Raw genomic sequence first — 12,789 nt, forward strand, 5'->3', positions numbered from 1 at the left:
TGAAAGATTTTTGTGTCATTTATGCAACATACCCATAGATATTTAGGTTGAAAGCATAAAATAGTTTTCTGAAATGCGATTCATTACAATATTTTTCTAGCCTTAAATGACGTGAAAGATTTGCCTCAGTTTAGAATTTTTTACTGCATAAAATTCACTGGAGGAAGAGATAATACACAAATAATGAGAAGCTAAGAATGCATTTGATCATTAAGAAATCCTGGATGCAACCCCCCAGATGAATAAATAAGCTTGCTCATCTGATCAAAAAAATTAGATAAATTTTGGTATATTGGCTGGTCAGGAGGATGCAGTCCACCTGGAGAAAGATTATTTAGCTACCATCTATTTTTTAATAAAAATTATATATGCCATTCAGATTCAACATAATGGAAGCCAATGGGCATCTCTCAAAGAGCGTTCCCAGTTGGAAAATGAGCTGCTACAGAATCCGGAAAACTGCAGGATATGCACCTTGAGGGTTAATATTTTTGGCAAAAAATAAATCTGAAAATTAAGTTTCTGATTGTGGAGGACTGGCTGTAAATTTAAAAATAATTCATTGCTTGAGGCAGTAATCTTGTTCAATGAGCAAAAATATCCATATAACAACATGGCTTCTATTGGTTACTTCATGTATATCCTGATCCATTTCAGCTTCCAGCCTTGGGGTAACATGTACCTCAAGTCGCTTGGAACTTTACTCCACAATACCACGACATGCTTCAATACCCTGATGCTAGATGGCTTTTATTTCTGGGCTTTCTCTCCATTCAAGATTGAGGTAAAACCCCAAACCTTTTCTGAGTAAATAAATTTAAAAGTTTTTGTCATTAGTTTTTTTCATATCAGATGAAGACTCATTGCATTGTATCAAATTGAATGAAATCCTGAGCCAGCATCAAATTTAGTTGACAGAGCTGACAGACAAAACTGAGTTTCATTGCGGTCATAATTTCAGAGCTAAATTCAGAAGAACTATACACCAGTGCCGTCTTAGGAAGTTTTGGTATATAGTACGTAAATATCCATTTTTATCATTATTATTTTTAAATTCAGAGACATTGATATAAATCAGTCAATGCCATACTAATTTTGTGCAAGGCTTCCAGATTATATTCTTGCAAAGTAACTAATTCATCAATTGCTGTGTAATTAATATTTAATTTTGCTTGAGTGGCTTCCTTGGGACATGAAGGATTTGCAAACCACATCCCTGCCACAGTTTTTTTGTTTTCATTGACCCCGTTCCATGAGTTATAAATTGAAAAACTTCTTTGAACATCCCCTTTAAAAACAGGATACATTACATATTTCATTTGCTTGCCAACGTCCACCTGAGGTAATTGTAACTGATTGCTTGTATATTTGCTTTTATTTTGAAAGCTTCTTTGTTTCTTCTTCAAGTTACAACCTCATTTCTATTACTAACCCTTACTGTACTTTGATTTAAAAGAAAACTTTGGCTACCTTAATTTACAGAGGGATATACCAATTCGTACAGTGGGAGAGCAAAGCAGAACAAGCTCCCTAAGCTGCTAAGAGAAAGCTCCGCTCCTGCATTGTTTGTGGGTAAGGAGGGTAAATCAAATAAGAAATTCCCCCTTGTAAAAATCATAGGTACAATAAAAGTGATGATGTATGCCTATTTCCTTTTACTGTTCACAAGATAATGTAATAGGATCTTTACATAAAGTATATATCACGTGCTTAGGTTTCACTTGGTAGAACCACATATCTATAATGTGCTAAATAAATCACTTTGTAATGTTCCACAAAAACTTTTACTGATCTGACCCAGGGTTTTGACTAGTATATAGTGTATAGAAGGGGTTCACAGTGAACCATTTGGTCACCTTGATATTGACTGCATATTTGTCAAAACAACAAAAGTTTTTGTGGAACATTACTATGAGTGATTTATTTTGCACATTTTACATAAAGTGTTGCAAATCAGCCTATCTAATAAAAATTAATTTATTGAAAAACTTACGGCCATACAAATAGTCACATTCTTAAATGGTGACTTTCATCATGCTAAATCTTCCCCCCTTGAATACAACTAATTTTTAACTTCTCAAAGATGGTGTGAAATACATTCATTTTCAGCATAGATGTGATGCAGAGTTTTCCCAAGTGGGGATATTAGGTCTGTTCTTGAACCTGGAATCTTTAAAATCAAATATTTATGGCTGAGGGAGTGCAATCCTTAGCCAACATTAGACTTAGAATTGCAAAGCATGAACTGAAGCTGTTTTCTGAACCTCAAGTGTGTAATAACCCCTGCAATAATGTTCCACTTTCCTGACAATTGATCAATTCTGATTGATGATGGCAATATGTTGACCAATTCAGCTTTCTGCTTTAACTGAATCCAAGCTAAGTGTGTCCTCAGAATTAACTGCTTCCCTATTCCATTGCTAAATAATTGCAATCTGGAGTGGAGATAGTCTTACAGCGCAGGAGAAAGTGAATATATATACATGTTTCATCATTATACCATATGGACAGACCTCATCCATGACATTTTTCATTATTTTTTTCCCTATCACCATTTCTGATGAGGACAACATATGCTCCACACTAGAGGGTGGTGCAGAGTTTCTTACCCCCACCCCCAAATATGATAATGATAGCTCCTGAGGAAAGTTCATCATCCTCTCTTATAATTTCTTCCCCTTGTCTAAGTTGAAAAAATATGTATCTTGGACCAACCCTACCTGTGGATTATCTGCTTTATCACAAACAGTATGATGTATAAATATGAAGAATCTCTTCCAACTCCATAAAATGAGTACTCATTTAAAGTCTAAGTGGACATTGCAAAATCTTTTCTTTATTAATCCTCGAAACATGATCCACAACATCTCATCTGACACCATTGTTTCTCCAATTGTTACAGGCAGTATCATAACTAGGAATATGCTTTGGGGGGATGGGATGGCCTTGGATGGCAGCAGGGGGTCCAGGAAAATTTTTGAAAAATTACCTACCTGGAAATATATTTTACATCATTTTGGCACTTAAAATTTAACTTTAAGCAGATTATACGTAAAAAACTAGACAATAGTTTCAAATACTTTTTTTATTTCTCTAAGGCTTTAGGGGGGACCTGCCCCCTAATCCCCCTCATAGTAACGCTACTGGTTACAGGTGTTACTTTAAATGCATAAATCCTGTTAAATTGAATTTCAAAAGTTTCTGTGGGTGTTTGTGTGATTTTTTTAATATCCTGCTTGATATTTTCCTCCACGGTTTGGTTTTCATAAAGTAATTAGGTACTGACAAGTGATGTGCATTAATGCACAGTTGTGGAGTATATTTTTACTACGGTTTGTTTGAGGATTTGTTTACTATTTGGTTTTGGGTGTTTTATGATATTCCAAAATATTTGTTCTTACTTGGTGAATTGCTCTGGCTAGTTTGTAATCATATCAAGGGCTTACACATAGTCTGTTGAGAAGGGAAAAACTAACCCTTATGGAATGATTTTGCTCTGGAGGTGGTGATATGGTGAAATTTGGCTATAGCATGAATACTAACGCAAGGGGGGTGTTTTTAATTGTCCATGTCTAAAGAATGCCAAGATACTAGGAGAGACTTGAGATATGACTTTCATCTCATTATTTTCAGGTAAATGCATGGAATTTAGAAGCACTCAATTACAGTTGGTTCAATATCTCGCAGGTGCCAATTTTTCCACATTTCTTGCTTTCACATATAACACGTGATAGTATGTTCTCCTCAAAAGCCACATAAAATAGTGATGTGTGACAAAGAGGGATGGCACAATGAACATGTATGTAGTTTCACAGTACGTGTAGTTTTGTATGCAGTAAGTACATGTAGCCACCTAAGTAGTCCTGTTTATTTGGCACCATTTACTTTCTTAATCACCTATTTGAGGTTGTACTAATTTCAGTGTTTGTGAAAAAGTATGCTTATGAGGACTGTCATCATGAGAATATCTAAGATTTAGAAAGCACTATATAGTGGAAAAATTAATCATCTCATTTGCATAATTAAACTCAGCCAAGTGATACATGGATTTGTATGTTAAATGTATCAGCATCTGCCAGAAGGACTGAGGGCCCATTGAATTACCTGGACTGCGACCCAACTGTACCTAGCCTATCATTATACATACATACATGGGTTATATTCCTTGTAAATCAGTTACATAGATGTAGAACTGGATTATGTTTTGATGGTTAAGGATTGTGACAACAAATGGCGTCTAAAATTATTTTCTTTCTTCTTTAGGGAAAGTTAGGCATCGCTCAATCAACCTCTGAATGTTTAATGATCAAATTCTTATTTTAGGACAGAATCCTTTAAATAGCATTTTTCAGGTGAAATAAAAAAATTAATAATGAAACAAATACCAATCTAATCCACATCCATTTTGTAACTCCTACAAAGAGAACACTCGCCTGTTATATTCTCCCTTTGTCCCCAAGATTTAGTTTTACATAAATCGACAACATTCTTTTATTCTAGGGTTACAGTTGTCCCTTACTACACATGAGCCCATATGAATGCTTATTCACTGTAGGTAAGAGGGCATCCATTGATTACACGAGGCGTTTAGGGAGGTGAGGGGGTTAAGCCAATTCTTATCCAATCTCGCGGGTAGGGTGAGGGCCTAGGGGTCCTGGCAAGTACATATCACGTAATTTTTTCTGCAAGAAACAGAGTAAAATGTTATTCTAGACTATATTCTTAGTAATCTTAAATACTATTCTTAATTAATCTTAATATATAAAAAAGTAAACAAATTGTTTTTTTATGAATCTAATGCAATGAAGCAAAGATGAACCCTTTCCTGCTGGTGGATAGCATAGGAAAATGTTTTTGTGCTACAAGTAGCATGAGAATATTTTAAACCTCTCCGTACAGAGCTCTTTTTTGGGGGTGAGTTGCCTGGGTATTTTTGTCCCTCAGATTTGGGACCCACCTGTCCCTTACCCAGGCCTCTGGTCTACACTCTCTAACCCTATCATAGCACAAATCCACGGTCAACTTATTGTGTTACCAGTGTTTTTTTCAAGCAAATATTGTACATATTTGATTTTCAATAATTTACTCTTCTAAAAGAATAACTAACATTTTTTAAGTATTGAGGATTTTTAAATAGGTTTCTAGCATTAATAACAAACAAAGTTAGTAAATACTAAAAGGTAATAAAGCTTTAAGTCCCTAATTCCATTATTTTTAATGCGAAAATTTCGTTTACTATTTGCTTACGCACAGAAAAAAACAAAGAATTCATTTCAAAGTATAAAAAAAATTGTAGTATGTAACAAAATATATCATTGAAAAAACTATTGACAATATAACCACTTTGCAATGGATTCCTGAGGTGAGGATGATCATATATGAGTGGGAAGGTGGGGCATAATTGCCGAGGAGTAGCCCTAAGGACTCGCTAAGCTGGGTCTCAGGCTGGGCCTGAATGCATCCGACAATTGCTACCACAGTGGTTTTTTACTTCCCTTCCCTCACATCAGCCAGAGCCGACGTCTGGTCGTTTGTGTTGAAAAATCCGCAACTGCTATAGCCGACGTCAGGTCTTCTACGCATGAAAATACCCACCTATGGCTCCACCCGATGTCCGGCACAAAAGGATTTAACGTGTTTACTCTGAATGTACACATTTTGACCAATCTCATGTGAAATTAGAGTGGGAGGGGAGAGGGTCGAACCAAATCTCACGATATCTCACTGAGGAGGGAGAGGGGGGTCCATAAATCACCAAAATCACCTCACGTAATTACCCTAGTAGCAATGGATATCCATATAATATCCATAGATGGTTACCAATATCCAATAAGCATTATATCTAAAAGTAACATTGTATGGATATTGTGAGGATATTGATATGTGCTGGCTTTTTGAAAAAGCATAATAACCAAAAGTAATACTGTGTTGATATTGTAATGATCTTAATTTTCTGTTGACTTTTGGATATTAATGGGAATGATAGACATTTCTTTAATTCCATTCAAACATACGTGAACATAATTAGTGAATACATTGTGCACCAGGGGAGCAGCCAGGAATCAATGGTTTTAGGCGCAACTAACACTGGGGGGTCTGAGGGTCTGGAATACCCACTAGGGTAAGTGGGATATGCGAGGGCCCTCCACTAGAATAATTTTCAGATAAATGTCTCAAAATGGTGAGTTTTACGGCTTTCTGAGGGATATTTTATTGATCGCTCACACTATATATTCTATCAGTAATATTAATCAAATTAAAAGAAATGGATTAAACTTTAAAATTTATAATGGATGCAGCCTTTTACAAATTAGTTTTTTATCTATTATTGTGTTTTTTGTTCATGAATCTATAATATTTATAATTGTTCTGAAAATGAGAAGACTTGTGGAATTCATCTTGGTACCTACCTACTCTCAAATTAGCAGTACCTACTGGTAACTGTTCTGTTCCTGGGCTTTTTGTATTAATCTATTGTTTTGTAGTAGACAGAATGGCCATTAGTTTGATTTTTTTTCTGATGGCCTACAATGCATCCAAGACTGCTCTCTAAGGAGCCCATGCCAATATGTATTAATTACATGTATTATGATTTAATTAGTGACAAGAAATATCCTGGAGACTGGAAACGAAACTAAAGAATAACATAGCACACTGAAATAAAAGAGTAACTCTATGACTCACAAATACTTTCTAGGGAGGCAAAGACCACTCCATTGCTCTTCCCTAAACCTCATATGGCTTTCACAGTTCACATAATGAGCATCTAGGAAAATTGGAATTTTTTATGCATTTTTTATCAGTGTGTAATGTATACTACTTGTAGGGCATTTGAAGGTAACCTGAAAAAATTAGAAAACATTAAGTGAGTTGCTCTATTACACAATTACTGCAGCTCTTTGATTTGTAAATGTTATCTGTACCTCATTCCCATGTCATATTTTTTTTAAATATTGAATTTATAATGGAAAAGAATACGAAACCGTACATTTTTCATTCATACACTTGTGTTTAAAAATTAAACTGAAAATATACCTTTGTGATTACTTTAGTCAAATTATCATACCATTGGTGAGTTAATATTGGTTTATTGATTCTATCATACTCTATTCTGTTGTAGTGTATTGATGGCTCAATTGATACGTGATTGTCCTCTTTTCAGATGTGCTTCTTAAATCCAATAAGAATATCAATAAAAGTAATGGAGCCGCTCATCATACCTTGAAATCATCACAGTCATCTCCCAATATCTTAAGCACCCTACCAAATGGCATTCACGCAACTGATAAAAGCAGTGACCAAATTTTAAAGGTAGACGACAGCATTGGAAAACCATGGAGGTCGATACAAATCCCGAACAATTCAAATACCAATGGTAGCATCCATGGATCTCTCGAAGACATTCTGTCGCGCCGTAAAGTTGGTACCAGTGATGAGTGCATCGAGATGAGAGGAGTGAAAAAATCAAATGATAACATTGATTCGGATGAGGTCAAGGTGAATGATAAATTACTGGCTCCCGAGTTGCCATTGGTGACAATTTCACGCATGGCCGTGAGCTCAGATGTAGGTGTGGCCGAAGCAGCTGATGAAAACCTAAAGGAAGACTCAAATCTGGAGACACTGAGCCTCGCGCTTGGGGGATCGCTTGAAAAACTTCACCGTCAGATCACCCAGCGAAGACTGAGAAGACACGGAGGGGCTCTTCACAGGGAAGGTGCGGACACGCAAAGCAACAAACTTTTGCATCCAAACGATGATGCCGTGTCCAGCAAATCCTCGAAATCTCTTCGCTCCTCCTTTTACGCCCTTTTCCGAAAGTCGACCGATATTTTTAACAGTCAGACTAAATGTTCGGACGAGATTGAACTTCCAGTCGATCGAAATGAAGGGAAATAGATACCGATGCACAATCTCTCACTTTCTAGTCTTAAAACATGGAGGGGCTGGCTGGACCTAATTATTTATTTTTCACACTTCTCAACGTTTGTCAATGCACACAGTGGGTATATTGCTTAATCTTGGTGTGCTTTGAATGTGTGCCTGTGGAAATCATGTGCGTGAACCAAATTTTAATTGTGTGTCTGTGTACAAGTGCCCAGAAAAAGGATTGATGGCCCCTAATTGCTTTACCATGACATTAGTTTTAATGTTACAGTGACTCTGCATCATTCTATTTGTCATACAATTTAGTGACAAAAATTTTTTGTTGCAATTTCAAAATATGTAATGCTTGAGTGCATACACATTTTATTTGATACATGTGTGGAGAATGAGTGTCAAATCTCTTTTTTTGTATAAATCTCATTGAATGAATAAATTTTTTTATGCTTAGGGTGTGTATAAATTAGAGATGGGTCGAATAGCAGATTTCTCGAATTCGAATATCGAATTCGAATATTAAATCATAGCTCGAATATTCGAATACCTCGAATTTCGAATACCTCGAATACTAAATGATGAATGCTGGAATGTTTGACTCGGTTGCCTATGCAGCAGGCAACACAAGATTTAGGGGAGTAATTTTGATTTCCTTAAAATGATTCGAACAGGAATTTAGCTGATTAATGAATAATTTAATTTTATGGAAACAATTGGGCATATAATTAATTCAACTAACATCGCTTTACCCCCACTCCTGCTGCCAAGTGCTAGCTGACAATCTGAGGCATTTTGCAAAATACAAGCTCTTTTCCACCGGATTTTCTTCAATTATTTTCAGTCCATCTTTGGGAGTTCTCACGAGATAAGAAGATGAATTGGAATTGCTATCAGGGAGAAACCAAATATTCTGAGAAAATATCCTTTTGTCTGTGACTGTAACAATAAAGATTTATAGCACCACTCATAAATTGTAACTTGATATATGTTTTCGGAAAAAAATACCGCATCAACTTCCGAGAAGCTCTGCTGCTCATATCGAGTTTCGCCAGAATGCTAAGTCTCCGTCGTGTTTTGACATTTATTTCTTTGCGTAAAATGCTTAAATAAACTCAGAAATACGTCGTGTTTGGTCTTATTCTTTTTGAAATTACGCGCACATTACTAATATTTCAATTCAATAAAGGTGTAACATCAATTGACGAAAGTCATTCTTAGACACCCTTTGTGCTAATAGATGACTCATGCAGCGGTTGACCTCCACAGAAATGGGGAACTTCAAAGCTGGTAGGAAAAAAAAGGTCAGTGGGGGAGGAAAGGGAGGGCCCGAAACACGTTTCTATTGTTCTCGCGTATTTTTTCGAAGCTAAGGTCTTCGTAATATGATCCCTGCGCGAGCTGTGACCTTTTTTTTATTTTGAAGAAGAGGAAAGCTTCAGAGGGGGGGCTAGTGCTGAATGGAGAGGGATACCGGACCTTGGGAAATGCGCTAATGTAAGTATCCCACGGTACTCACACAGCAGTTGACCTCCAGAAATGGGGAACTTTGAAGCAGGTAGCCAGAAAAAGGTCAGTGGGTGAGAAAAGGGGGGAGGGCGTGAAACACGTTTTTATTGTTCTCGTAACTCGATATTTTTTTCGAAGCAGGGGTCTTCGTAATGCGATCCCTGCGCGAGCTGGGACCTTTTGTTTGATTTCGGAGAAGAGGAAAGCGTCAGAGTGGTTGAGGCGAGTGCTGAATGGAGGGGGATAGAGGATCGTGGGAAATGCCCTAAGGTTGCTATCCCACGGCACTGAGTTTCTCCTGGTGGGGGGAATCGAGGATTTTCGGATTTTTTCACCTGACTATTTTCGGTTCCCCTCGTCGAACACTTTTCACCGCTAAAATCCACGAACTTGATGCAATTCGTCAGCTTGCGTAAAACGGCGCTGCGAGCACTAAATGACTACAGTTCTCTACATTTTTCCGAGTCACTACCAACGACGTGCGTGCGACAGTGTATGACGCGAAATTCAAAGTATTCGAGGTATTCGAGGCGGTACTTTTCGCATAACTATTCGAAATCTCGAATATCGAATACTTTCTAGTATTCGAGGTATTCGAGTATTCGCGGATACTATTCGCACATCTCTAGTATAAATGCAAATATTTTCATCACATGAGGCCTTGGTACCAACATAAAAATGTATTCTTGATCTGCTGAAACACTAAATACTTTGACCGCCATGGTGTTTTAGTTTATATTTCCTGAGACGCCAACGGTGATTTTGTCATCATTTAGGTATTATTATGATTCATGTCACGTAGAGTCATCAATATAATGAATCAAAAATGAATTTCACTCTATTTTGAGGTGATTCGGCCATAGTGGGGTGGTTTTGCCAAGTCGGCAATCCCCGGGTGTAGGGGCCCCCCACAATCCTCACATCTATCGTGAACTGTGTATTAAAGGTGTGATAAAAAAGAGTCACATTACTTGAGCCAAAGCTTTTTTTCCAATAAAAAAATTCTACATTTTCATTTGTTGCTTTACATATATTTACAATATAGGTACTCTGCATAAAAATATAATATAAAAAAATAAAGGTCTCAGAAGATAAAAGAGAACCTGATACGATATTGAAAGGGTTATTGAAAAAAAGGGTTTTTTGTGGTTTTTTTATATTTCAGCGCAGTTTCGAGAAGCAAAATCACCAAATATTCAATAGAATCATAATATATTGTTAAATTTTATAAGCAGTCAAATTCTCACTTGTCATCGTATTTTTTCTTACCAAATTGCTATTTCTTTTTTAGCTTTTATCTCGTCATTAATTTACAGAGTCAAAATCCATGTCCGAGCATGCAATTTCCTAAAATTTTCGGGGTGAGCACTCCCGAGTCTCCCAGTAAAGGGGGCCCCATAATGAGCCCCTGCCGACAGCCCCCAATCAGCCCAGACAGCGCCTGTGGCCATAATTTATTTAATGCAGTCAAAAACATCACAAGGTCAGTTAAAAAGGACTCATAGTAACAAAGAAAACAATTAACTAATAAATGGTAAGTACACTGCAAACAACAGCGAGCAAAATAATATTCAACTATATGTATTATCAAATAACAAACAAAGAAATGGCAGTATTCACAGGGTGGTGCTAGGATTATAGGGAAAATTACGATGGAGACGGTACAAGATAGATGAGGAATGAAAAAAAAGGGTCAAAATTTGGAATACGTTTTGAGTACGAGTTAATGAGAGAAGGAAGTCCTAAAAGAAAAGAATGTTTAGAGAAAAAGTTTTTATCTCCTAGGCGAGAATAACATACAAGGAGGTATCCTCGTAGGTTGCCCAACTTAAGCGAAAGTGGATAAGTGGAGGGGGAGTTTTACAACAAGCCTGCCGTTCAAGGGAGAGACTATAAGCCAGCCGCTCAATAGCCAGTCAACAACCACGAAAGCTGCGTGGAGAAACGTAAACAAATTCTAATGACACCATTTACGAGCAAACCTCTTGATATAACATACGACACTAATAGCCGGCTTCGAAAATGGCGATTTTTAGAAAAACCCGACGTAAAAGAGGCAAAAATGCGAGAATTGATGTTTTTATCTCCACGGCGAGTATAACATACAAGGAGGTATCCTCGTAAGTTGCCCAACTTAACTTGAGCTGTTGGCGCACTATGCTCACACTTCTCCCCCAATGCCCTATTTGCCATTGTCTGGCATGGTGCTCAGCGAAAGTGGATAAGTGGAGGGGGTGCATTACAACAAGCCTGTCGTTCAGGGGAGAGACTATAAGCCAGCCGCTCAATAGCCAGTCAACAACGACGAAATTGCGCGGGAAAACGTAAACAAATTCTAATGACACCATTTACGAGCAAACCTCCTGATATAACATACGACACTATAATAGCCGGCTTCGAAAATGTCAATTTTTAGACAAATCCGACGTAAAAGAGGCAAAACTGCGAGATTTGACGCTTTTATCTCCACGGCGAGAATAACATACAAGGAGGTATCCTCGTAAGTTGCCCAACTTAACTTGAGCTGTGGGCACACTATTCTCACACTTCTCCCCAATGCTGTGTTTGCCAATGTGTTCAGCGAAAAGAGAATAAGCGGAGGTGATACATTATAACTACACATCCTTTCAAGGGAAGGACGATAAGCCAGCGACTCAATAGAAAGTCAACACCCACGAAAGCTGCGTGAAAAAACATAAACAAATTCTAATGATACCATTTACGATAATACCTCCTGGCAAAACATACGGCACTGATATTCAACTTGGAAAATGTCCAATTTAGAGATAATCCTACGTCAAGAGGCAAAATTTTAAGATATTTTGAGGCCTTTATCTCCATGGCGAGAATAACATACGCGGAGGTATCCCCATAAAGTGACCTACTTGACTTGAGGTTTTGCTGTTGGCAGACGTCTGCCCACCCTACTTCCCAATGCTCTGAATGCCATTGTCTGGGGTTGTGCTCAGCGAAAAAAGGATAAGTGTAGGGGGTGCATTACGACAAGCCAGCCGATTAGGGGAGAGACGATAAGCCAACCGCTCAATGGGCAGTCAACAACCACGAAAGCTGCGTGGAAAAACGTAAACAAATTCTAATGACACCATTTACGAGCCAACCTCCTGATATAACATACGACACTAATAGCCGGCTTCGAAAATGTCCATTCTATAGGGAAATCCGAAGTACCAGAGTCAAAAATGCGAGAATTTCTGTATTTATCTCCACGGCGAGAATAACATATTAGGAGGTATCCTCGTAAGTTGCCCAACTTAACTTGAGCTGTGCCGTTGACGGATGATACTCACCCTTCTCCCAATACTCTTTGGCCAATGTCTGGCGTGGTGATCAGCGAAAAGAGGATAAGCGAAGGGGGTGAATTACGACTTCTCAGCCGTTCAG

The 12,789-nt window shown here is 37.6% G+C and overlaps 1 protein-coding gene across 5 annotated transcripts in view; it reads left to right on the top strand.

Annotated features, from left to right (window-relative positions):
• Positions 1-8,334, top strand: part of LOC124163635 (trace amine-associated receptor 6-like) — a 150,630-nt gene extending 142,296 nt beyond the window's left edge. For 2 of the 5 annotated variants that reach the window (XM_046540675.1, XM_046540676.1), the window contains one exon: positions 7,163-8,334. In XM_046540675.1, coding sequence (XP_046396631.1) covers positions 7,163-7,899 — 737 coding nt within the window. In that variant the 3' untranslated portion in view covers positions 7,900-8,334. Of the gene's footprint in view, positions 1-657; positions 785-1,482; positions 1,573-7,162 lie in introns of those variants that run through there. The other 3 variants (XM_046540674.1, XM_046540679.1, XM_046540678.1) reach the window with 3 other exon arrangements.
• The last annotated feature ends 4,455 nt before the right edge of the window (positions 8,335-12,789 follow it).

The sequence above is a fragment of the Ischnura elegans genome, chromosome 8, assembly GCF_921293095.1.
Source record: "Ischnura elegans chromosome 8, ioIscEleg1.1, whole genome shotgun sequence".
Classification (NCBI taxonomy): domain Eukaryota; kingdom Metazoa; phylum Arthropoda; class Insecta; order Odonata; family Coenagrionidae; genus Ischnura; species Ischnura elegans.